The sequence below is a fragment of the Pezoporus flaviventris genome, unplaced genomic scaffold (genome assembly GCF_033815535.1).
Source record: "Pezoporus flaviventris isolate CSIRO_AGI_PZ_B2104156 unplaced genomic scaffold, CSIRO_AGI_Pfla_v1 ptg000026l, whole genome shotgun sequence".
NCBI classification, from domain to species: domain Eukaryota; kingdom Metazoa; phylum Chordata; class Aves; order Psittaciformes; family Psittacidae; genus Pezoporus; species Pezoporus flaviventris.
Genome location: NW_026892574.1, coordinates 259556 through 284940, shown reverse-complemented (window position 1 = coordinate 284940; position 25385 = coordinate 259556). Strand labels below are relative to the sequence as shown.

Below are 25385 nucleotides of genomic sequence, written 5' to 3'. Positions count from 1 at the left end.
GTTCAGCCTGGAGAAGAAAAGCTGCATGGAGACCTCAGAGTAGCTTCCAGTATCTGAAGGGGACCTACAAGGATGCTGGAGAGGGACTCTTTATCAGGGACTGTAGTGATAGGATAGGGGGTGATGGGTTTAAACTGAAACAGGGTCAGTTCAGGTTAGATATAAGGAAGAAGTTCTTTAATGTGAGGGTAGTGAGGCACTGGACAAGTTGTCCAAGGAAGTGATAAATTCTTCATCCCTGGCAGTGTTCAAGGCCGGGTTGGACGGGGCTTGGAGCAACCTGGTCTAATGGAAGGTGTCCCTGCCCATGGCAGGGGGTTTGAACTAGGTGATCTTAAGGTCCTTTCTAACCCAAACTATTCTATGATTCTATGACTTGCTCACATTCTATGATTCTATGACTGTGAAGGATACAGAGGCCACACATTAATAGCTAGGTGGAAATCAGATTGAAGAGACAGCTCCAGCCTGCACCTCACTGTCCTCCTGGGGACATATATCTCCATTTCAGCTGTCCTTGCTCTGCAAGCTCCCTGGTGTTGGTTGCAGGGTTGTGTCTCTGTGGCAGGGCTCTTAATCGTTCCTTGCAGACCTTCCAAGTCCTGGTGTAAAGAGGAGAGGAGCTGTGCGGGCAGCAGCCTACTTTGCAGTCCAGCCTGCAGCATCCCTTGAGCATGGCCACCCCCAGCTCTCACCCGAGTTAATGTGGAGTTTGGAATGCTTGACAAGGAGGGACTTGATGAGTCCTGCAGTCAGGCAGGTGTGCTGAGCATCCTCTCCTGTGGCAGTATTCTTGGAGCCAGCTGCTGGCGTGCCTGCTGCCTCCTCTCCTTCCAGCTCTCCCCAAGGCCTCCAAGGCTGATCTTCACCTGCACTGATGGTCCAAAGCTCACCTACCGACTGCACCCATTCACTGGCAGAGCTGCCATTCCTCCTTGATTTATATCTTCTAGGTACTTTGTAAGTACCCAGATAGGTGCAGATGCTGGATCAGAAATCCTGTCGCCCTTTCTACTGGCTCCACATTCACCCCAGGGACAGTGTTCCTGCAGGTACAGTGGAGCCAGGGCTCCTGCCTTGCATCTGCACCCTCCTGGCTCTCAGCAGTTAGCTGTTAATTGTGTCATGATCTAGAAGTGGCTTCTACTTTGTCTCTGGAAGATATATAGGTAGTTTTGTGCTATGACAGAGGAAACAGATTTTCTGTGACACTGAGGCAGAATAGATACTGGACATCCCCGAGAGATTTTAATGCTTTGAAGCTCAAGATTGTAAATGTTCTCAGCAACAGTTATACCACTTGAAAAGGAGACCGAATCTTCCAACCTTCAGTGTGCCTGCTCCTGTAAAGCTATCTGAGAAGAAATCTCTTTGATATATATTGGACTGAGATCATTGCCTGCGGGCTCTTCTGTCATGCCAGTTGCTGGTGGCTCTGAGGGGCTTGGCAAAGATCCTGACAGTGGTGTCTGCCCATCTCAGGTATAGGCAGCTGAAAGAGCAGCTCCCCAGAGCAGCGTGTGGTGGTCTGCAGGTCAGTCAGTGACTTTCTGGCTTGCGAGGGCTCTTGAGAGATAAGCAAAAGTCTCCTGACTCCAGTTCAGGTCTTGGGGTTCATGGAGGCTGCTCTGGACTCTCTAGGGATCATGGTCTGCTAGTAGTTGTCAGACCTTGGGGTTCTCTGGAGAGAGGTTTGGGGATGCTGGACTGGTGGATGCAAGCAGCCTGTCTCTGCTCTGCTTTTGTGTTGTTGCAAAGCGTCCTAGGGGAAATTGCTCTTAGCTCAACCAGGGCCAAGGGAGCTGCAAATTAAGTATTTACTTGCATACGGCAAAAGTAGCCTAGGGTGGAGTAGAGTGGAATGGAATGAAAGGTAACGAAATGGAACGTAACGGAAGGTAATGCAACGGAACAGAAAAGAACAGGGGCTGCAGTGATCATCTAGTCCAACTGCAACGGATAATGATTCCCAAACACTTACAAAAGGCATTGTGTGGGGATGAAAATAAGGAAGTAAGTGTTTAGTTAGAGCTTAAATCAGTCATAAGCCTCCTTTTCAGTACATGGATTCATCTAATGAGACAGCAGATGCTTCTTACCAACCGTGCTTCATACAGCAGGGTGAGTGACAGTGATGTGTTAGCATGTTGCTGATTCTCGGTTGAACTAGACATGGTGCTAATAAGGTGGAGAATAACTGGTTTGTGGTGGAGGCTTTTCCTAATCTTGCCTTTCCAAGTCATGCATCTATAATGTGGATGTAAATTGGAAAACTTTGGGTTCTTGTTGCCTTGCCATGGGTTGCATAATCATCTGTGTTTTAAACTAAGGGAAAAGCTGGCATCAGCACTAAGAGTGTTATCTTCTGCAAAACCAGGGGCCAGAAGAGGATGATGGCACTCTGTGCATCACAGAGTTGCTTGCCCCATGGCAGCATCGTGCTGGGACATGGTTTCTCTGGCAGGATCATTAGTCTGGTGTGTTAAGTGCAAGTGGCTGCTGCCACCGCCTGCCTGACAGCCCTTTCTTGAACCCCAGCCCCAGTGGGGTTTAACAGGGAGGCAGAGGACTCAAGGATGTTGCGTTCCTCTGTATTTATGAGAACAGGTATGTGGGTGGAGGTTAGGGACCCAAGTGATTGCCCAGATTGGGCAAAAGCCTTGAGCAGGGAGCTCAAGTATAGTGTTCATCATCAGGAGATACATTAGGGATGCCTTGGTTGCAGTCAAAATGCCTGGCAGAAGCTGCATCTCTTTGAGGGGGTTAAAGCAACCCTGGAGCACGAAGCTGCAGGAGAGCAGGGTTTTTCCACTGCTCACAAAAGCAAGTCATTAAACACTGTGGCCTTTCACAAGAGTGCTTGTGTTGCCATCTAACAGAATATTTCCTGACGGTTTCCAGTCACCATTTCATGTTTTCCATTTTGTTTTCAGTTGTGTGGTATTCACTGGGTTTAAACCATCAAGTACACGCATCTCCAGCATGAACATCTTCCTGCATGGACATAAATGTAATAAGTCAGGGATGCATGGGTTTAAATGGGCACTGTTTTGTAATTCTTTATTGTCAAAGCAGAGTCTGTTGGATCTAACATTACTTAGCGCTACAAAGCTGCCACCAGTAAGACTCCCAAGCTCAATGGATATTTTAACATCACTAGTGTGAGATTTCCAGAGCACATAGCTCGAATCAGAGGCCCTCCGCATCAGACACTTATTTTACTGTTGATTTATTGAAAGGTTGCATGTCCTATTTGCTAGTCTGATATGCTGATCGGTAGTTTATGTCACCTAATATTTGATATTACCCCACACAGTTCCTATGCCAACCCATAAGCTTTAGGAATTGTTCTTCTGAGTTAAACTCAGTGCCATTTTGACCTAGAGTGCAAGTGCCCTTTTATCACCTGTTGGGTTTTTTCCTAAATAAGTGATTCTTAAAATCAGTCATGTGGATGTTCACATCGGGTTTCAGTTGAACCAGCTAGGTCAAATCTCTGCTTGTAGCTCTAGTTCTTGTTCTTTAACCCAGCCTCCCTCTTCTGGGTGTGAGCATCTGTACATCTTCTCTTTTCATGCTGTATCTTGATTCGTTTTCTTCTCATACCCTTGGTTTTACTGCAGGTAAGCAGTTGTGTGTTTTCCTTCTTTTTCTACTAACAGAAAAGACTTGCTTCTCCCCATTTTGCTTATATTTGGTATGGATGTGAAGCTAGGAGCTCCCTTCCACGGACAAACCCAGCTTTTCTTTGGAAAGCTTTTGTAATGGTGGTGATGGTGCCATTTGTTTTCATGTTCTTTTTATATACTATAATGCAGTAATTAGATCAGTTGCCCAGTGAGCAACCCATTTCAGTTGGCACCAGACAGAGGAGGGATGCAGTCCATGTTGCATAAAAGGGCTGCAGCTCCTGAAGGATTTACTCAGACCAAAAATGCCAAGTCCCCGTGGGTGTCAGAGGGCTGCCAGGGTTCAGTGGCAGCTGAGCAGATGGATGTAGCCAGTGTGTTCAAGGGGAGAACGTGAAATTAGGAGAAAACCAGTGCACGTGCTCTTGAGCTTTTCCACACACCACGCCTGGACAAGACTCGAGTTACCAGCCACGTGTGTAGATTTTGTGTAATGTCATTATCACTTGATTTTAAAGCAAAGATGGTGGTGGTGTTGGCATTTACCTTGCAGTGGTTGTCGCTCCCAAGTTAGTGTCTGGTGTGCAAAAGGAGCCATTGACATCTCTTGGGATGCTGGCTCCAAGCTTGGGTCTTGTTTGTACAATGTAGTGGTACCTATGAACCTACCTGAGTGAAATGAGAGCAATTCCCTTCTACAGACCCTGACTTTACCTTGGAATTCCTGAATAAGAAGGCTGTACCAAGTTACTGGAAGAGAATTGTAAACCAGAACTATGTCACTGTATTGCTTTCATCTTTCCTAAAGCTGCTGACATATTTTTACTGGCACTTCTATGCCATCAAATGTTAGGTCTAGGGCAAATCTTTTTATTTCCTGAAATTAAACATTAACTAGCAAGCACCCTAACATTTGTTTCGGTTGTAAATAGGATTTTGGTTTTAAAACCTTCATAATTCTTGTTATTTCAATAGAAAACTAATTTTTACAAACGGGATAAAATCAAGCATAAAAAAAAATCCCTAAGGTTCTTGTAACATCTTACACCACTGAGCTTGATTTTGTGGAGAATGGCTTTGACCCTTGGTTTTCGCTACGCTGTTCATCGTTCTGATCATCTTACCTTCTTCCTCCTCATCTTTTTCCATCTCTGCCCAGCCTGCCAGGACGTTTGCTCCAGCCCTAAATAGACAGGCTGGTTTCAGATCCGTGCCTGTTCCCGAGTGGAACTGGGGAAGTTCGATGCCTTTTTAATCAGAACTATCCGTCAGTGAGGCAGACCCGGGTACAGATGAATGTCTCGGGGTGGTTTTGGCTATGTGGCAAGCAACCTTACAGCTTAGCCTCCTCTCTAGCATGGAGCTGAGGGTTAGTTTCTGTGGGTGTTTTGTAGTGCTTCACATCAAGAGACGTGCAGATGCTTCTTTCGCTGTGTAGGGAAGGTAAGAGGTAGCAGGGATGTGATGCAGAGCTGGGACTGAAACCCAGGCTTCTGATATTGGAGACCCAGGACTACCCCCTACTTCTGGAGGGTGAAATGCTGTGTTCCTCCCTGCACAAAGCAGAGGCTGGTGCTGTGTGCTGCTACAGCTGGTTGGATGCCCCATGTTCAAAGGATGGTGGGAGTTCAGCTCCAAACAAGCTTGGGGAGGGCTGGGCAAGAGGCAGAGGAGCAGATGGCTGATGGTGGGTATTGCTCCGGCCGACTGGGCTGCACCAGGGCAGGAGGCTGGTTGTGGCATTGTTCAGTGCTGTGTCAGTGTTACGCTGGAAAATGGAGCTTCAGAAAGCGAGAAGGTAGCCACTGGTTTTCAGCTCAAAAATGAAAGAACACAACATCTTCCTGGCTGCCCAACTGGTCTGTGACTGCAGGAAGATTAGCAGGGCTGCCTGCCTCACCTTCTCTTGATAAAGCATTAATAGACAGAATACAATAAATAGAAACCTCGACGATATAATTGTTAATAAGCTTGGTCAAACACATTTGATATTCTTTACTTGGACAAAATTATAACCCTGTTGGTAACTGAGAGCACTGCTGCATTTGGAGCCTGCAGAGAAGTTTTACCAGCCACCATTACTACCAGTTATCACCGATGTTTCTAATTCAACAATTAGGGTGGTGCAGAATCAATACAGCTGCCATCAAGTGGGGGAAATCCTGCCTCATTAAGACATCTCAATGTAATTGTTAATAAGTGATATAGTGATTTTGGGGGGCTATTTTGGGAACTGGTTAGCAGCCTGATGCTAGTTAGTATTTTTATGAGTGATAAAGAAGGCTGTCATGACAAAAGGGGATGAGCTGCATTTTGTGTAACAGCAAAAAAAAGGGGTTCATAGGTAGGTATAAACCATACAAACATTGGAGCGTCCTAGATGCAGGGAGTGTGGACCTGTGTCTGATTCCATATGACTGTTCTCATGTTCTTTCCTGGGGCATCTCTCCTGTTTCTGTATTTGACAGACCAGATGATTCCTTCTGGTCTCAATATTTCACAGACACGTTCAACTGGTGCAAGTGAGAGACAGTCCAGCCCGGAAGGATGAGGCATCTTGGATAATTATAACCTAAATAAATGCAGTGATAAGTGCACAGAGTGAAACCACTGCTGCGAGCAGGATGGAGATGCTGCATGGCATTTCTTCACTCCTGAAAAGGTGAAGGGAGCCGGAAGGGAGCTTGGTCCCGGGCTGGGAGAGCATCTCTGGAGCAGCACTGTCCCGCTGGGCAACAACCACCCGACCGCCCTCTTCCTTCTGCACCAGGAATGATGCTCAAGGCAAAATAACAGCACCATGTGTATTCTTCTCATGGGTTTTGCTTTTTCAAGAGAGTCACAGGCTCCGTTTTGGATAGGAAATGTAGTGAGCGTGTCTATGCCTTGTGTGACAGCCCCTCTTGGTGGAGCGCAGCTCTGGCGGTACGGCGCTCCTCACTCTGCTTTGCTGCAAGAAATTCCCTAAGCAAAAACTTCACCCTTCTTTAAAGCAAGGCACTTGAAGCAAACAAGCCAGACTGCTAGTACTGCTCATGCCAGCTGCAAAAAGGGGTGGCGATCACTAATACACTGCTAAACACTTGTGCTGGGGGTAGCTGCTCTAAATTTCTCCCATTTCACACAGAGCTGAGAAGGGAAGCCGTGACTGAGTGGTATTTCTGTGGCAGAGCCAATTTGGAGTCAGAATTCCTACTCGGTGGCAAACAGTTTTTTCATATTAAATGGGGAAAAAAAGTTTGAATTTTGAAATTTGCACTGGAAGAACCATTCTCTTTGTTCCAAATAACAGTTATTTGGCTGTGTACACATTAATCACTTCAAATAACAATATTTTACTGTTGTTTAACACACCATTAGATCAGCAGGCATTCTGATACCTGTGAGGATTAAATTCAAGGAGAAAAAACTCATTTTGCTTTCTGACAGCACTGCCTCATGGTGTCTGGGGCTGAGCTCTCCCATTCCACCAGCTGCAGGTGTCACATGTTTTATGGGGCAGCAGCTCTGCAGCCCTCAGCATTGAGAGGCAAATCCCTGTTCTGGACTCAAGGGCATCAGTATGAAATGATGAAGGAGCAGCGGGTGCAAGCGACACTTAGTACAGGTGCCTTGCTGCAGGGCCAGGGCTGGTTTGCTCTTTAGTCTGGAGCAGTTACTCCCTTATTGCTTTGCTTTATGATGATTGTGCAATTCCTCTTTCAGAGAAGTGGGTTTCAATCTGAGCCGGGAAGTATTCCCAAAGTGCTATTTTAATATTTATTTTCATTCGACTTCCTATTACTGTGGCAACATGCACTTTGAATTTCATTAGTTTTATGCATTTAAGTTCCCTTTTTAAACCTTTGTAAGGTCAGACCCTGCTTGGGTAAATCAAGTTTATTAAATTTGAGATTCGGAGTAATATTTTTCCTCAGCCAGCTGTAGATCACAGGCAGTGAGGGCACTGGGGCTTCTGCCTTTTTGAAGAACATTTGTGGGCATTACTGATAATGTGCATGTGCACCATTAGATAAACATCTTCCAATGCAGATTCATCCTCATGCACTCAGGGTCCACTGGCAACACGTTACCTGCACTGGGATCATGTGGAAGGTCGGGTGTACAGGACCTCGTGCCATGCTCATCAGCACAAGAGCTCAGAGCTTTTGCAGATGAAGCAGCTCCAGAGCTCCTTGGGGTGGCAAGAAGCACATTGAGCACACTAGGCAGGCTATGGGACTGCTGCCTGACCTCAGCATCACTCCTTCTGGGTAGCTCTGGTTTCACAGGGAGCTCTTAGGCAGAAGCTCTTCCCTATGAGGGTGCTGAGGCGCTGGCACAGGGTGCCCAGAGAAGCTGTGGCTGCCCCATCCCTGGCAGTGTTCAAGGCCACGTTGGACACAGGGGCTTGGAGCAAGCTGCTCTAGTGGAAGGGGTCCCTGCCTGTGGCATGGGGTTGGAGCTGGAGGAGCTTTAAGGCCCCTTCCAGCCCAAACCACTCTGGTTCTTTATGGTTCTGGTTTCACAGTTTTTGCCCTGGTGACCTGATGCAAGTAGGTTGCGAGAAGATAGGTTAGTGTGTATTGGCTATCTCCCTGCAGGAAGGGCCCCACAGTCTGCAAACCAGAGGTGCTGGAGAAGTAATGGGGAGCCCCTTGCTGTCAGGAGGCTGAGCTGCCCCAAACTTTTCACTGCTATTTTATGTGCAACTTCCTGACTAAAGTTCAACTTGGAATACACTAGATAATTCAATTACATCTCTGCTGCTGGGTTATATAAGAGAAAGCTGAAACTGTGCCTCATTTCGTAAGGTAAAGTGTGTTCTTCTGCAGATGTGAGCAATTTCCCTGCTTCGCAGCATGGTTTCTCTGTGCCTCCTTGGCCGAGCTGGGGCTTCAAGTGTGGAGAGGCGGCTGTAGAGATTTTGTGCCCCGGCATCTTTGGACTGTGCTAAACCTGGGCTGATGATGTGTATTTTACTGGTGTTTCAGCACGCTGAGGAGACCGGAGCAGCTGGATCAGACTGCGGGCCAGCGATCAGCATCCCCCTCCCTCGCACAGACTGCACCCAGCTCCCAGAGCCCACGGGAGATGAGGGGCCGGGGCCAGCCTGGGCCGGCAGCGGAGGCACCGCGGAAGATGCTGCAGGTGGATGCCCGGAGCCAGGGCTCGGGGAGGTCTCCGTCGGTGTCGCCAGACCGGGGCAGCACCCCTACATCCCCCTACTCACTCCCACAGATCGCCCCCCTGCCCAGCAGCACGCTCTGCCCCATCTGCAAGACGACAGAGCTCACCTCGTCCCCCGGCCAGCCCAACTTCAACGCCTGCACCCAGTGTCACAGCAAAGTCTGCAACCAGTGCGGCTTCAACCCCAACCCGCACCTCACCCAGGTAACAGCTCCTCTGCCGCAGGCAGCCTGCCTGGCCGGTTCGGGTGGGTGGTGGGATGGCTGCTGGCAGGTTTTGCAAGAAGAGGTTCTTGCTTTCTTCAAGCATAGAAACTGCACCTTTGGCTTGGGCAGCTGCAAAGCATTGACCGAGAGGAAAAGCTCTGCTGGCTAATTAGGGGATAATTGTGATAACATGAGCTTTAATGAGATGGGGGGGGTAAGTTATTTAAAGGGATGCTGTGGATCACTGGAGAGGTTCAATCTCTGTTGCTGAGATGTCAGAACGCTTGGCTGAGGTGAGATTTCCATACACACAGTTGTCCTGAAGTCAGAGGACTCAAGAGCAGGAGGGGAGCAGAGGGCTTGCTGGCAACCCCAAGGTGTTGAGCATCTTAGACCCTGACTCATCCCAGGTGATGTTTTGGTGGCAGATGAGTTTCAGACAGCATTCCCCTCGGTGGCAGGAGAGAAGCGCGAAGTCGTGCACAAGATGATGCCTTGCTGGGGGAGCGTTTAGTGGGATGTGTGAGATGGAGGCACAGGGTTCCTGGGGGTGGATCCAGCGGCAGTGGTGAGCTGGGGGTGCCAGGGTGTGGGGCTCCCTATGCCAATCCATCATGCTGGAGACCTGCCCACAGGGTGGGAAGTGACATGGAGGGTTTTTGCAGCTGTTAAGAGCCAAACCATGGCAATTCCTATTCCTGGGCTTAATAACAGAAACTTCACGCCAGGCTTTGGAAAGCCACTGTGCCATTCCAGTGTGTGTGAGAAAACAGGATTTGGGCATTGAAGTCCTTGCATTTCCATGTTTCATTGCTAGTAGCTGTTTCTGGTAAGCACGCAATGCTTGCTGCTGATACTAGGCATAGAGGTTCCTAAACACCATTGTCTGAGCGAGACCTCAGCCTTCCAGTCCTTTTCCCAGACGAAGGGGAGCTGAGGTAACTGATACTCCTGGGTATGGAAAGACACGATTAGCTGGGTACTGCTTGTACCCCTGTAAAGAGTTATTTACCACTACGAAGATAAGGTCTCAGATCTTATAAAGGCCCTTGAGGCAGAAATCCAGTCTCCTGCAAGGAAATGCTATGGGTCACATTTCTGTTTCACTTCTAGATTTGCCACACGTTTGTTTTGTTGTCCTAGCATTGCATTGAAGGCTGGCCATCCATTCTGAATATTATCAGTTAGTGGCTAACAAACAGAAATGCACCAATTGCTTTGTTTTCTGCTCCGCCTGGACCTTGTCTCCTCTGCCTTGCCCAAGAGCTTTCCCACAGTGTGCTCTATCCCGAGTCTGTCTTCCACATACTGAAGTTAAAATGTGTGTGTGCACAGAGATTCTGCTTAGCATCTCTAGGCCATCTCTTAGCATCTCTAGGTCTCTGTGAACTGTGATTGCCTGCAGAGCATTTCTAAACATCAAATCATAAAAAATGGGACCTGGAATGAAGAAAGATGTGTGTTGGGGGGGTTTTGTTTGTTCAGAGTTTCAACATTTCCACAGCAAGTAACCTTAGGACTTGTAAGTAGGTCACTGAGGGAGCTGGGGATGAAAACAGAAAACAGTCGTCCAAGAGAAGCATTTGCAGCTCGCGTTGGCAAGCTTGTGTGATGGGCTGGCTGGGGGAGTAGTGGTGGTTCTGTCTTGTTGAAGTGTGACTTGCTTTCTGCAGCAGGGTTACTTGTGCTGCTGTTCCTGAGCCGCACAGAAAGGTGTCTGAAGCAGTTTGGTGGTGTTAAAAAGGGTTAATGGGAGGCAGCTCAGAGGTTTGTCTCTTTCTTGATGGTAGGAGTCAGGTTGGAAAGGACCTCCAGAGGTTGACTGGTCCAGCCTCTGCTCAAAACAGGGATGAGGTGAGAGGGCTTTGGTCTTTATTCAGTGGGTCTCAAACTCCCAAGGATGGATGTGCTGGTCCCACCTGCTTGACTGTCCTTGCAGGAAATAAAACATGTGCCCAGTTTGGTCCCTCCAACCCTGCAGATGCTGTCGGATGGCTGATGATTGCTGATGAGGCCATTTGTGGGGTTGTATTTTCCATTAGCAGTTCTTTATGAACTGAATAGATTTCCATGTGAATAGTTGAAGTTCCTACTTTGTGCTGCAGTAGATACAGATTTGTAGCTTCTCTTTCTGCTCTTAAGGCTCTTAGCAGCATTAAATTTTCTTGAAAATGTGATAGTTTTGACAACCAAACCCAAGGAAACCGAAATTGTGTTTTAATGGTACATTGTCTCCTCCACAATCTGGGGGGCTGCAAGGAACTGCAGATGTGGTGAGGTGGGAACTCCAATACTTGTTTGGTGTGATGATTTCTGAAACCATTTTAAGAGCCTGGTTTTGAAAGTAAAGTGTTTATATAAGCTTGATGTGTCTTTTATAACTATATGTATATGCTATAAAATAGCTTATCTATTATATCTATATATTAATAAAATAACAGACTTGGTGTATGAGCTGTAGTCCATCATGCTCCATCCTGCCACTTACAATGCCAAAAGCAGATTGTTCAGGAGGGTTAACTGTACCTCCTAGCAGAGCGCCTTAACTTGGTGATTAGGTGGTACCTTCTCCTCAGAAGCACGTATGTTCCTTTGAAATACTCTTTCTTCCTTTTTTGCGTGGTTTGATGGCCCTTTTGTCTTAAAGGTGAGTAATGAATTTCCATCATGACGAAGCAGTTGGCCTCTGCGATACCTTGAGTTGATCCTTGCTGAGAGGAAAAAACCTATCTATTTTGGGGTTTTTATTTGCTGTCTTTTTGTTCCTTTGAGCCACCAGCTCATTCTTGTTTCACAAGGCTGGGCAAACAGCAGCTCCTGTCTGCTGTTGGTGTCACTCAGTATTTCACATGTAGACAGTCGTATTCTCCCCTCTGTTCATCTCCGTGCTCTGAAATAACCACTGCCATCGTCTTCAGCTGGCTTGCGTGCTGGCGTGCCCATTGTCTCATTCATTCACTTATTCCTGAAGGTCAGCGCTCTTGCCATACACAGTTATTTTAAGCAAGGGAAAATGTGAAGCAGGGAGCTGTGATGGCACCATTAAAGACAAAGAGTTCTGAAAAAGCGTGGTAAAATGTAGCAGTTTGCTTACGCTCCTTGTGTAGGAAATAGGTTTCTGAATGGAGATGAGTTATTTTAAACGCGATCTTGCAGCCCTCTGTTCTAGGAGGATTTTTAATGTCTCATTGAAACTTCTTCCTAGTTTCCCTCTGTGCTGTCTTTGAAGGCTTTTTTTGGGCAGCTTGTTCTGCAGGAGCGTACCAGCAATGCTGTCGTCTCCTCGGGGGGGAATAGCTCAGTTTCAAGCCAGCACAATACGTTTAGAAAATCCTTTCTTTATACATCTTTCACTTTGTAATGCCACTCCTGTGGCTTTCGCCTGACTGATCCTGCAGCATGTTCATCTGATTGGATTTGCTCTGTTTGGCATCATAAGGAGTAACCTGCAGGCATCCTTTCTGTGTCTCTAGGGTTTTGAAGTGCCACTGCACACTGCTAATTTGATAAATTAATTTCTTCTTCAGTGTTCCCTTCAAATTTGTTGGGTTTCAGTTCTTTCCTCCCCATCCAAAGCGCTAAATGAGAAAATGTAGAACTTGGGTTGGATTTTAATCGAGAGCTGTGGCTCAGCATTAAAATAGGTGCTTTAGTTAGTGCTGTAGTGAAGCTCGAAATGTCTGGCTGCTGAACAGGTTTGGGGCTTTAGAAAATCTTTGTGTTCTCCCTTATGTTTCTATTGTGCTTTTTTTTCTACTTGAAATCTTGTTCATCCAGTGCAGTTTCATAAGTGTTCAGATGCACACAATAGATGGGTTTTTCTTTCCCCTACCCTGGATAAAAGGAGCATATTTATACATGTATGTTCTTCCCCAAATTACTTTCTTTTTGAAGCCCCTGCATTTGCCTCTGAGCCATTTTGAATGTATTCACTGTATTTATGACTGTATGAAGGGGCGATGCTTGATAAACTTCAGTTCTTTCCCACGTCTTTAGCTCTACTTGGGAAGACTGAAGAGATTCTTTGTACTTCCTGCATTATGAATATAATGTAATATGAAATATTTAAAATATTTCAGAATAAATCTGTTCCCTACATGCTCTGTGCCTTGAAATTCATCACCAACCTTTGATCACAGACCTTCAGCAAGTGAAACATGGGAAGTCCCAGGGAGGATTAAAAACTTGCTGGTTGGTTTCCCAACAGGGGTCAGGGTCATCTGTCAGGAGAGGAAAACCTCTCAGCAGCTCCTGAGTTATCTGTGGAAGGAGATACCTGAAAAATCACTTAAACTTTTTAGGTAAATGTTTAAATTGAATTGTATTAATGGGAAAGAGACTATTAGCTGGGGAGATGAGAATGAAATGGTGTAAGTACGAATGTGGTGAGGCACTGGAATGGGTTGCCCAGGGAGGTTGTGAATGCTCCATCCCTGGCAGTGTTCAAGGTCAGGTTGGATGAGGCCTTGGGTGAGATGGTTTAGTGTGAGGTGTCCCTGCCCATGGCAGAGGGGTTGGAACTGGATGATCTTAAGGTCCTTTCCAACCCTAACTATTCTATGATTCTGTGATTCTATGTACAGTGTAGGGCTGTAGTTATACTATCATAATGTAACAGTAGGTGGTTTTCTGCTCAACTGTGTAAGAAAATTTGGGTAAAGAGGAGCAAAGAAGAAGGAGCTGGGGGCAGCAGAGGGATGACAAGTGCTCAGCAGAGCATCTCGAGGTAGGAGCAAAACTTGTTGGTGCTGGAGGTATGGCCTTGGTCCAAACCTTCTCCGGCCCAGCTCCACCAGCAGGAGTGGTGCCTGCCCACAGCATCACATCATTCATTTAGCAAATTACTTTAAACCACAACAAAACCAGCAACAAAACAACCCCCCAAAAGCCCACCACAAAACCCCCTGAACGTCACAGAAGTTGGGACTGCGTTCATGTGCTTCTTTTCGTAACAGCCCCTATCTCGTTTGGTTCATCGTCTCAGTTTTGTACCTTGCAGTGTATTGGTGTCCAGTTGTCAGTAAAACATGCTGGTTTTGTGAATTAAAAGCACAATCTGAAATACTTATGCTTCAGGAGGCTTTGGCTTGACCAGTGACCACAGGTTCGGTGGCCCTGCAAACAAAGGGCTTCGCTTAGCAGTGCCAGGGGGGTTATTAGTTCTATGTTGAAACAATGACTGTTATTAATAGCAGTAAATCCCCAATCTCTTCCTCTCATCTACCTCATCTCCAGCCTGTCGTTCTTTGAACATCCAAGCATTTACAGGTCTGATACCCACTGCATTGGCCAAATCCCCTTTGGCATCAGTGGTTTTACCCTGGGGTCTCGGAGATGCTGAAACAATTTGATGGGAGCATGACTGTCATTTATGTTTCTGTAATTTCTGTGCCCTGAAGCCATTATTTTACAATAGGTTGTGCTCTGACATACTGGCCTGTTGTTCCTGGTTGTTAATGTGGTGGTTACTGGAACTCTGGCTCACCACTGTGAGCTCTGGGGCACCAAGGGGCGAGCACTAGAGGACTGGATAAAAAGGGTATCAACGTGCCAGTAGATAACTAACCATTATTTTTATGAGAGATGAAATCTTCCCTGTCTGTCTGTGCCTTTTCAAACAACCAGAGTGGTCCTTCTCCTTCTTGGCTCTTCAGTGAGGACATGCAGGGTGATGCTGGCATGGCATCTCCTAAATGTCCAAGTTTTTTCGCGGTGCGTCAGCCCCGTGTTTGATTTAGCTCATTGCAATGGCAGTGACGGCAGAGGAGGAGCTGTGAGGTCACATTTACATTGTCCCTTCTCTTCCCAGCAAGGTTTCCTCCTGCCCTTGGGACCTCGCTGGCTATTCATTTTCCCACCTGTGAAGCAGCCTGCGTCCTCAGCCATTTGCATGCGTGCAGCACTGCACCTCCAAGGGGTATCATTGTGCTCATGCAGAAACATGAGCCTGCATTTAGACATTATAGCTCCCCCTCCCCTGAAAGAATGGGGTTTGGGTCTGGAAGATGCTGGATCTCAAAAAGCAGATCGTGAAGTGTTTTAAGTGTTCCTTTGGACTGGCTTTCCTTGGGTGATTTCAACCCCACTGTCATGCTTGTTGTGGCTGTGGCTGAAGAGTGGGTTGCTGGGGAGGTAAGACTGTAGGGCTGGCTCTGTAAGCAGCAATCCTCCCTTCTGTGCACCTTTCAGCAAGTTCAGGAGCAGTTTTTTTCCTCCTGTGATCAGATCAAAACCCAGTTCACCCTCGGGCAGGCAGGATTTATGTGCTGTTGTGGTGTTAGACAGCTTTTTGCATGTGTACATGGTCAGGTTACACCCTCTATCGTATTGCTGAGTCAAGTTGCCTGTTTCAGAATTATTTCTCTTTTGAGATCATTCTCCTTCATGATACAGCTGTAGAAATAAATCTGGCATTAGCGTTACGTGGCAGATCCGGGAGAAATTTTCCATTGGGTCAGGTGGTGTAAGAGGAGAGAAATGGGAGTTTCATTCCAATTTGTTTGGTTTCAGCAGAGCTCCAGGCAGCAGTGACCTGTATGCTTAGTGTGTGATGCTGTTTGCATGAGCCTCGCGCTCATCATGGCTGTTGCCTCCTCATAAGGATGCAGCAATTTGGGCAGCATCTGCCCTGAGAAGCATCCACCCGTGGGATGCTTGGCCCTGGTGCTTGGGTCAGTATCTGCAGTATGGGCTGGATGGGACCAGCACTTCCTGGGGATGTGCCCACCTGAAGAAGCCCTGCAGTTCTCTTCAGGAGCACCTCGTGAGCCAGACACTGAAAATATGCTCTTGTGAGTGCAGTGAATATCCTCTATTTTTTTAATGGTGAGAAAACATTGATAGGAACCTGGAATTTATCACCCTGGACAAGCAAGTTCTGTGTGTGTGTGTATGTGTATTTCCCACGTTTTAGCCTTTCCTCACCATTGCCCTTAATTTTTTAATCCCCTTATGCTTACACCAAGTACCCCAGCCTCATTTCATCCTGTATCTGCAGTGTTGCAGTGAAGGATGCTTCTGTTGTTCGTTGGTTGGCCTTTTTTTTCCCTGCTCTTTTTTTAATGGAGTGAATAGTACTGAATAAAGCAACTAATACGAAGCTGGAGAGTAGCATTCTTGAACTTGCTGAGGCTTTCAACGTATAAATGACTCATTTGCCTTTCTGGCCCCTGCTGCAGCCTGAACAGGGGCTTCTCCCAGCCGCCTGGAGCAGCGTGTGATTGTCTGTTCAGCAGATCACAGTTTAAGTTAGAGCCAGCGCAAGAAAAAGCAGCTCATGAGTAATTCTGGCTGTTCCTCCCTGTGTGCCGCCTTTTGCTGCGCTCGGCGTCGATGATTCAAATAATGCAAAACTCTCTTGTATAAAATGTCAAAAGCTATCTTGGCTAAACGGTTCCCGGTGACTAATGGGGCTGGTGCTGCTCACGTGGCTCCGATGAGCCACAGCAGCAGGGACCTGGCTGCGGGGACAGAGAAGGGTCTATAGTGACGTGTTAAATTGTTTGGAGGGGACAGGAGAGTGTGGGTTTCCCCCTCCGCTGGCATGATGCTGGAGGGCAGAGGGGTAATGAAAGCAACTGCAAGGAAAGATGAATATTCCTGAGAGGTGGGAAGTGGCCTGCTTCTTTCTTGGCATCTTGTCGCTTGATAAATATCAAGCCCAGCAGGCTGCATGCGCTGAGCCACCACCGCCCTGCGTCGTCCTTCCCTCGGTACATTAAGTTACAGCAAGCTGTTTGCTTGGACAAGGTACGGGTTTCCTCTGGCTTTCAGCTCACATATCACTTTGCCATTAAAAAGAAAAGTAAGCTGAGGACTGGAAGCAGCTGACAAGCTCTCCAAAGCACAGCGGGGTACCGAGTCAGAGGGTCCCCCCTGTGTTTGAAAGCTTTGTTGTGTCTGTTGCTTGCTTTCTGTTCCCACCTCTGGACATCCCCAGGCAGAGGAGTAGGATCATGTACAGCCTGTGGTGGTGGATGGAGCTATTTTGCTCACACGGATGTTGCTTAAGGTTTTCCTATGTGAGATTTCACATAGGTTGAATGTCCCTCTGCATCCTGCTCACTGCACTCAGAATATCCCAGAGAGCAGCAATGGCACAGGGCTTTACAGCCCTTGGTGGTACAATCTTGTTTGCAGTGTGGGCTTGGTGGTGAAATGTGCTGCCTTTGGGGAGTACTTAGAAGGAAACTTCCAGCACTTTCAGTGCCTCAATGGAGATTGAGTTAATCCCAGCTGAATTAGTTCCTATTCACCATCTTTCTCCAAGCAGCAGAGAGCAGGGTGGTTGTAATAGGGGGTGCCAGATGCTCCCCAATAGTTTATTGCACCCCTGTGGCCTCAGCGGGCCATGTCTCTGGTGTGGCAGAGGGTGTCCAGCAGGAGAGCCCCGGCACAGGAGATGCTGTGCTGTGGCTCTTCCCACCCCAGCTGGTAGTGACATACAAGGTCCATCTGGTTCTTAAAGATAGCAGCGCTTGGCAGAGGTGGTGGCATCCTGGCAGTGTCTCTTTTGCTCTGAATTTCAGCTGATCACTGTTGATACTTCTAGAGCTGCGTGGGCTCCCATCACCAGAAACCAACTTGCTTCTTCCTAACCCTGTCTCTTACCTGTCTCTTGGCCGTGGTCATGTTTAGGTGCTATAAAGGGATTTGCTCAGTGTGGCAGACTGAAAAGCATCAGAGATTTCTGAAAAGAGCCCTGTGAATGCAGGGAGGTGTTTGTGGGGCAGCAGTTCATGCCTGCAGATGTGTTCCTCATCACCTTAATCCAAGCTCGTACCACCTTGCTCCTGGATCTTGCCCTGCTGTCGTACCTAGCTCCTCATCTCGAAGGTGTAATATGCAGCCATGCTCCTGGACAGCCTTATCCTAGGGGGTATGGTGCTAACTGGACTATGAAAACTGGCTAGAAATGCTTTATCGCGGCTGTAAACCTTCTGAGCAAGGACAGCCGAAGGGTGGGATTTTTCAGTTCTGGATTTAGTTCATGTTGTAAACAGGCTGTGCAGTTGCCTTGGCTTTCTGCTCCGGGTGAAATCAGAGCCAAGTTGTTGGAATGGCTCAACAGGGAAATCCAGAGAGCGAAATGTGGTTGTAATGGGATGGGAGTGGACTGTGCATCAGGTCCGTTTGTCAAAACGAGTTAAGGCATGGACTTTACATGGCAGTAAAGCAGCTCGAAGTCAGTTTTGAAGATTGAATGGCCCGTGTGTCCCTTCCTTTCCTCCCTTGCCCCCTGCCATGTCCACACTGCCCATCTTCTGCATCTTAATCAAGCCCCAACTGCTTGTGCAACAGCCCTGCTGCTAGATTGCAGCTCACGTAAAGCCCCTAAGATGGGAAGAAGAGTTAACACTGACTCCTTTCTCACTCCCCACCTGCACTGTCACCCCCTTGCTATATCCAAACCATAGTGTTAGGCTGGCCAGACCCCTGAGCTGGACACCTCCATGGAAGAGGCCTGAGCGATGGGCAGGAAAGATGTGCCCATCAGTGTTATGGACTAGACGTTTTGGTGCCCACCTCCCTCCAGCCACCTCTCCCCTTTCTGACGAGCAGGACACAGCATTCCAGTTGCACAGAGACAGAAGCGCAAACATTTGGGCTCATGTTCAGCAGAGCCCAGATTATTCTGAATCATCCACTCTCCTTATCAGAGCGCTACAGACGGCGCCTGCATCACTCGCAGCACAGGCCAGCGGAGCTGTGGCAGCACTCTGCCTGTTTTAATTGCCACAAGCGAGCAGCTATTTGAAGCCCTGTCCCCAAAGAGCAAAGGAGCTTGTCACTGTGCGGAACTCGGCAAGAAACGCGGGCTCATCACGCGTTCCCATCCTGCTAAGGATGCAGATGTATAGGGGTGCATGTATAATGCCTCAACCAGGTGGGCGTGTTGGAGTGGGGACACTTCTAGGCTTGGCTCTGGGAATGGGAGCTGCGCTTGGGATTTTAGTTTGGGTTTTTTTCCTCCTCTCTATTCATTGTGGAATACCCTGATGCCTAAAGACATGGGCTGGGGGGAGCTGGAAGGGCTGTGTCCCTGCAACTCCTCAGGTGTGAGGTTCTTCCAAACCCACCTTCATCGTGGCTCTGGGCTGCACATCGGTTCTGCTCAGCCCCTCCTGTGTTCACAGATGTACCATGTCTCTTTGCCAGGAGCTATCCCATGTTTTCCCTAATCTCCTTCAAGGCACTGCTTGCTGCTCCTTCCCCCCATGTAAACGTGATGCCCAGTAGATAAAATACCAGGTCTAGTGGAAAGGGCTGGCTAAAAATTACTGGTCTGTGCTAAAATTGCCCTTTGGAACCTATGAAGGGTTGGATTACCTGAATTTCTGGATTCCTCAGAAATAATGAGCGTGCTTACTGTGGGGAGAGGCTTGTCCTTGAGCATGCCTGCCTCTTTTGCCCCAGTGGGCAGTGCATGCTCTACATACTGCACAACCTTTTGAGCCTTGGGGAAAGGAAATACCCTTGTGTTTGATGGAGCATAGTGTGATAATGCAGGACCAACAGTGCTGGGGCAGGGGGGTGCCCTCCTGCAAGGTTAAGCCCAGTTAAAGTGAGCCTTCATGTAGTTCTGAGCAACCTGCCTGAGGGGCCTTTGGCGAGACTGGGGAATGAACCCTGATCTGGGGGTTTTGGAGTCCCAAATCAGTTCTGAGATGCTGTGCCAGGCCCGCTAATGCCCTGAAATTAGTTTTTACAAACTCTACCTTATGTTCTGACCTGCCATATTAATTTTCCAGATGATGAGATTGTGGCTTTTAAATTGGAGAGAGCTTTGAGAAATATCACCAAACAGGCATGCTGCTGCTGCCATCTGTCTTTGAGCTGCTCCTGGGATCCCATTACTTGCTCTCAGCAGACAATTGTTATTGCTTTATTGAATTAGGAAGAAGAAAAGCCAGCGACTTCCGAAATAGCTGTTTTCCATAACTAATTCCAGGTGCTAAATTCTCTCACCTAATTTGTTGAGACCTGGGGGATGCGTTGAAATAATGCTTTATGCAGCTCCTGGGCGTGCAGTTTTTACAGGTCTGCCCAGAAAAGTGCCATGATCTGACAGTTTTGAAGGGCGTGTCATTGGGAGGGCTCTGAACAGCTCCAGCACCACTGCATCAAGTGATCTCAAAGCCATGCCACCCCAACCAGGAGCCAACATTGGGCGATAGGTTCCTGTCTGTAAAAAGTGACGGCTTCATTGCCCTTCCTGATGGTTTTGGCCAGCTCAAGCTGTTGTCCCAAGTCTCCCTTCTTCTCCAGCTGATTCCTCTTCCCATGTCCTCCTCCTGCAGGCACTAGTCCTGTGCCACCCAGCCTGCATCCCACCGGGAAGTAGAGGTCTCAGCACAGCAGGACCCTCTCCCTGGGCATGTGGGTTCCTGTGCACTGATGAGCAGCATCCCCAAGGTGATGTTGACCATGCACAGTGTGGCATTTTGCATCCCGATGCCTGCTTCTCCTCCTTGTCTTTCTCTGCAGAGTGCCAGGAGCCAGCCTTGCCAGGCACAGGGATTAACACCAGCAGACAAGGCTGTAGGCAGATAAAAGCGTATGGGAAGGTGGTATTTGTTGGGATGTAAAATGCACCCCCTGGGTGCATGGATCCTGCTGCTTCCCCCTTGCTGGCCAACCCAGTCCTTACTTGCCCGATTTAAGGCAGTTCGGGTGTGATTGCTCGCAGTCAGCACCGCTCTCACCATTCAGCTGGAGGCTTTGGTGCACACCACTTGAAAATCAGAGGTGAGACCTCTCCAGCTGAACACCCAAAACTGGAGGGAGCAGAAACTGCTCCTGCTACCTTGCCTGCAAAAAATGCCCTGTGGATCCGAGTCAGTCCTGTGGTAATTGCACTGGGTTTGCAGCTGGGGCACGGTGACAAGATTTACTGTTTCTCTCCAAAAGTGGTTTCTAATTAGCATTGAAGCAAATCAAAGTGGGGGTGAAATCAGCTTGAACTGCTCAGTTTGCTCCTCTGTAGTTTCTTTCCTGTGACCAGCAGGTCGAAGGAGGTGATCCTGCCCCTCTACTCTGCTCTTGTGAAACGTCTCCTGGAGCATTGTGTGCAGTTCTGGTGTCCTCAACATAAAAAGGACATGGAACTGTTGGAACAAGTCCAGAGGAGGCCACGAGGATGATCAGGGACTGGAGCACCTCCTGTATGAAGAGAGGCTGAGAAAGTTGGGGCTGTTCAGCCTGGAGAAGAGAAGGCTGCGTGGAGACCTCATAGCAGCCTTCCAGTACCTGAAGGGGGCCTATAGGGATGCTGGGGAGGGACTCTTCATTAGGGACTGTAGTGACAGGACAAGGGGTAACGGGTTAAAACTTAAACGGGGGAAGTTTAGGTTGGGTATAAGGAGGAAATTCTTTCCTGTGAGGGTGGTGAGGCACTGGAATGGGTTGCCCAGGGAGGTTGTGAATGCTCCATCCCTGGCAGTGTTCAAGGCCAGGTTGGACGAGGCCTTGGGTGATATGGTTTAGTGTGAGGTGTCCCTGCCCATGGCAGGGGGGTTGGAATTGGATGATCTAAAGGTCCTTTCCAACCCTAACTATTCTATGGCTCTATGACTCTATGGATGGACATGGAGTGATGCCATTCCCAGTGCACTTCATTGCCTGTCACCCAGTCCAGTGTGCTCCTTGGCTGCAGCACTGGTGGATGGGACCTTGCGTGGAGGTGCTTCGCACATTCAGCACCTACAGGTGATGTGTTGAGCTCTAGGGCTTGAGTAAGAAATGCTTTAGTAGAAAGTGTGCCCCTTTCCAGAAGCATCCTGCCAGAGGCATAGGATGGCTTCCCGGAGGTGGCTGTCACAGCTGTGATACTTTAATCAAAAAGGCACAATTTACAAGTGAGAGAAGGTTGGTTTCGGGTTTGCTTTTTTTCTCTTTGCCTGACAAATTAATTTGAGATTTCATTAAACCACGGTCCATTGCTGCACACCGAGCTGTCAGCTCTGATGGCGTGGACGGATGCCCTTGCTGAGGAGCTCTTAAACACTTTGCTCAAACAAGCAACCTGATTTATTCCTCTCGTAATTATTGCTTGGATTGCGTGCACCACTGTGTCCGATGCCTCTCTATCTCTCCTTCCATCTTCTCTTTGCAGCCACCAGTGCCAGAAATGCTGCTGTAGCTCAGTGGTGGGAGCACAGTCTCAGGAAGGGAGATGGACCCCATGGTACGTGGGGTGCATATTGGCATGTAGGCAATAAGGAGCTAAGGGCAGCATTGAAATAGCAGTTGATGGTGGTGTGTATGCACAAAAAGGGTGTTTGGGAGGGAATTCTTGCATGGTGGGTTTGGGAGGGGGTGTTGTTGGTTGGTTGGTTTTTTTTTGTGTCAGCCAAAAGCTGCTGCTGCCATTTGCAGCTCTCAAAGAAAAGCTGAGCAGCCACAAAAGGTGGAGGAAAGTTTTCCTTCTGTGGTATTTCCTTTAACTGAGCCATTGCTATTTGAACTTGTAATGGTTTCTAGTTTTGCCATCGAGGATTTGGCCCCTCATTTGAGCAGAACCAACTAGCTTTCATGGTAAGCTTCCCAGGGTTTAAGTTGGGCTGATGACTCTATGGGGATCCTTTGAGCCCCTCATCAGGAGGGCAGCAGAGAGTGTCCCTAATTGTGTAACTTCATATTTTGGCCTGGGTGATGATAGAAGGTGCATCCTTCTGAACATCAGGATTCCTTCTGATTAAGAGCAGCTCAGATCTCAATGGCAACAATGACTGTAGGTCAGCAAGCAAAATACCATTATTTGAAGGACCAATTTTAATCTTGCTTTGCAACTAGCATTTGATTTTGAACGCAGGGTGATAGCCATTGTAAACTGGCTTCCAGTTAAGTATCCCCTCCTTAGAGGGTATATAGTGGCTATAAAAACCCAATTAATGTGGCTTTATGGGTGTCTGTTCACATTCTAATTGTTTGCAGAGTTTTGTGTTAGAATTGGTGTATTTTGCTTAGTAGAGGATGATGACTTATGAGCTGGGTCCAGGTGCATTTGGATGGGGATAGGAATTCCAACACAGAAAACCTATTCTAATTTATTAACATAGGTGGTTGGTGGCTAGACAAGCTGTTTCTGGTGTTTATGGCCATACTTGCAAGCCACTCAAGTGGGTGTCTCCAAAAGAAGGTGAGAGAGGCGGTGGGTCTAGGGGCAGGTGATCTGTAGGCTCCATTGATGGGACTGTGCAGAGCTGAGCTCCTTCCATAGCACATGGTCCTTCAAAACTGCCTGAGCAGCTCCTAAAAAATGCACAGAAACTGGACCTGGAAATGCAGAAAACCGTTAATTGGGTCTGAAGGCCGTGGAGGTGCCATGGAGGTGCCATGGAGGTGCCATGGAGGTGCCATGGAGGTGCCATGGAGGTGCCATGGAGGTGCCGTGGAGCCCCAGGGAGATCAAGACCAGAGATCTGCAGCACAAAGTTGGTGGCCAGTCACTTCTAGGAGACATTTAGCACATTGTGGTCTTGGTGCCAAGACATGCTCCCCTGGATGGAGGCCTTCTGCAGGGTAGCTGATCACAGGCTGGTTTTACTGGATAAAAGAGCTGCTGTTCAGTGTTTGTGGTCTGTAGGATGGCAACTAATGGACTGAGACTGCAAGGAAGATTTAGGTTAGTATTTTGGGAATGTTTTCTAGCAGTGGGGATGGTTAAGCCAAAGCTCCTTTATTCCCCCTTTCGCTGCCCAACCAGTAAGTCCACAAGTGATGGGGAGTTTTAAAGCCCAAATTAGACAAACGTCTGTCGGCAGCAATGCAGGCTTGTTTGATCCTGCCTCGGGCAAAAGATAGAACCAGAGCCTTTTGGAGGCCATTGCAGCCCTATCTTCTTGCTGCTGCAAGACATCGGGGTGAAATCCTGAGGCCTTTAATATGGGTTGGTTGGAATGAAGCAGCAGCATAAACAGAACTCAGATGTGGGAGCATCTGTTGGAAAGAGCTGGGAATGGGGCAGGGAAGGGCAATGCTGGGTGCCCAGGCTGGAGGAAACCCACCCAGCACCTCTCTTCTGCTTATCAGAGAATCATAAAGATGCTCAAGGCTTATGATAGGACCTCAAGCCTTATAGGGAAGCTTCTTGCATTCATCTGGCGTCACTGGAGCCCAGAGGTGGTGCCTGCCCCTCTCACTGGTGGATGTGTGGTTGGTACAATGGTTTTCCCAAGCAGTGCTTGGCGCTGTGGTTCGTTACCCCTCTGCTGTGGGAAGGGGCTCTGTCATGGGTTTAGGATTAACCCTCTTTCTGGAGACCTTCCAGGTCTCCCTCTCAGGTCTCTTGTATTTGAGCATGGCAAATCCTTTCATCCCCCCAGGCGTTCTCCTTCCCCTGCCTCCTCCATTGCGTTCTTTCTGATTGCTGTCCCTTGTGATGGCCCCGGCAGGCCTCCATCCTCCAGTGCACTGCATCTTGCTGTGCTTCACTGCAGCTCTTTAAGCTCAGTCACGACCATCTAATGAAATCCCTGGATAAACTGGTAAGCCAGCTCCTGAGGAGGGGCTTGGGGGACACCCAGCAGTGTCTGGACCAGGAACAGAAGAGGGTATGTGCTGTGCCTGCCTCCTCCCAGGTGCACATCCGAACTTTGTGCCTATTCAATTTGTTCACTATTTACAACCTCTGAGTCGCACAATAACCCAAGTGAAGGTATGGGCTGTTGGAGTGATTCCAGCGATGTTTAGACCTGCTCCAGGCAGACTGTGCTGCTGCCCCTTTGGTAACAAGAGGGGTGTCTTGGGATCATGGCATCTGCTTGCTTTCCCTTTGCCTCAGCCATAGATTTGTGTTTCATAGATTGTGTGGCTAGCTGGATTATAAATTATTCATGGCAGGGAACTTATCGTGTTTATCTGGAATAATTGAGCAATTAAGTCTGTTTAGGTATGTAAAAAGATTGTGCAATGGCTTGTCTATCTTCAGGCCTCACATTCTGCAAGAGCATTTATTACATATTTAATCCAGAATAATAAAAAAGGCAGAAAATACATTCTGCTTTGATGCATCGATCCACTCTGATACGTTCATTTGCAGAAGTTGTTCATTCCAGCGGCTCCACTCATAAATGCTTATTGGCCCAGGATAAATGAGACCTAACTTGGCTCCTTCTGTCTGGAGAAAATGTGAGGCCATAACACCAGGTCTGTGACTGTCTCTGAAAGTACTTTGGGCTATTTACGCAGGAACTGGGGTTGTCTTTACTGTTCAAGAGCTTCTGTCCCAGACACTTGCTACTGAGTCAGAGGATCACGATCCTCTCCACCCTGACTGCTGCTGTACCATACTGAGATATTGATGCTGTCAAGGTAATGCAGTGTTTGGAGTGTAAAAGCACCTTCAAATATTCCAGCATGTTTAGTTTAGTCCCTGAAC

General features: G+C 48.0%; 1 protein-coding gene across 1 annotated transcript in view; it reads left to right on the top strand.

The window, feature by feature from the left end:
- The window catches only part of BSN (bassoon presynaptic cytomatrix protein), a 95372-nt gene that overhangs the window by 14911 nt on the left and 55076 nt on the right, over positions 1 to 25385 (top strand). The window contains exon 2 of the mRNA XM_061458239.1: positions 8603 to 9002. Within this exon, the coding sequence (XP_061314223.1) occupies positions 8603 to 9002 (400 nt within the window). The remainder of the gene's footprint in view (positions 1 to 8602; positions 9003 to 25385) is intronic.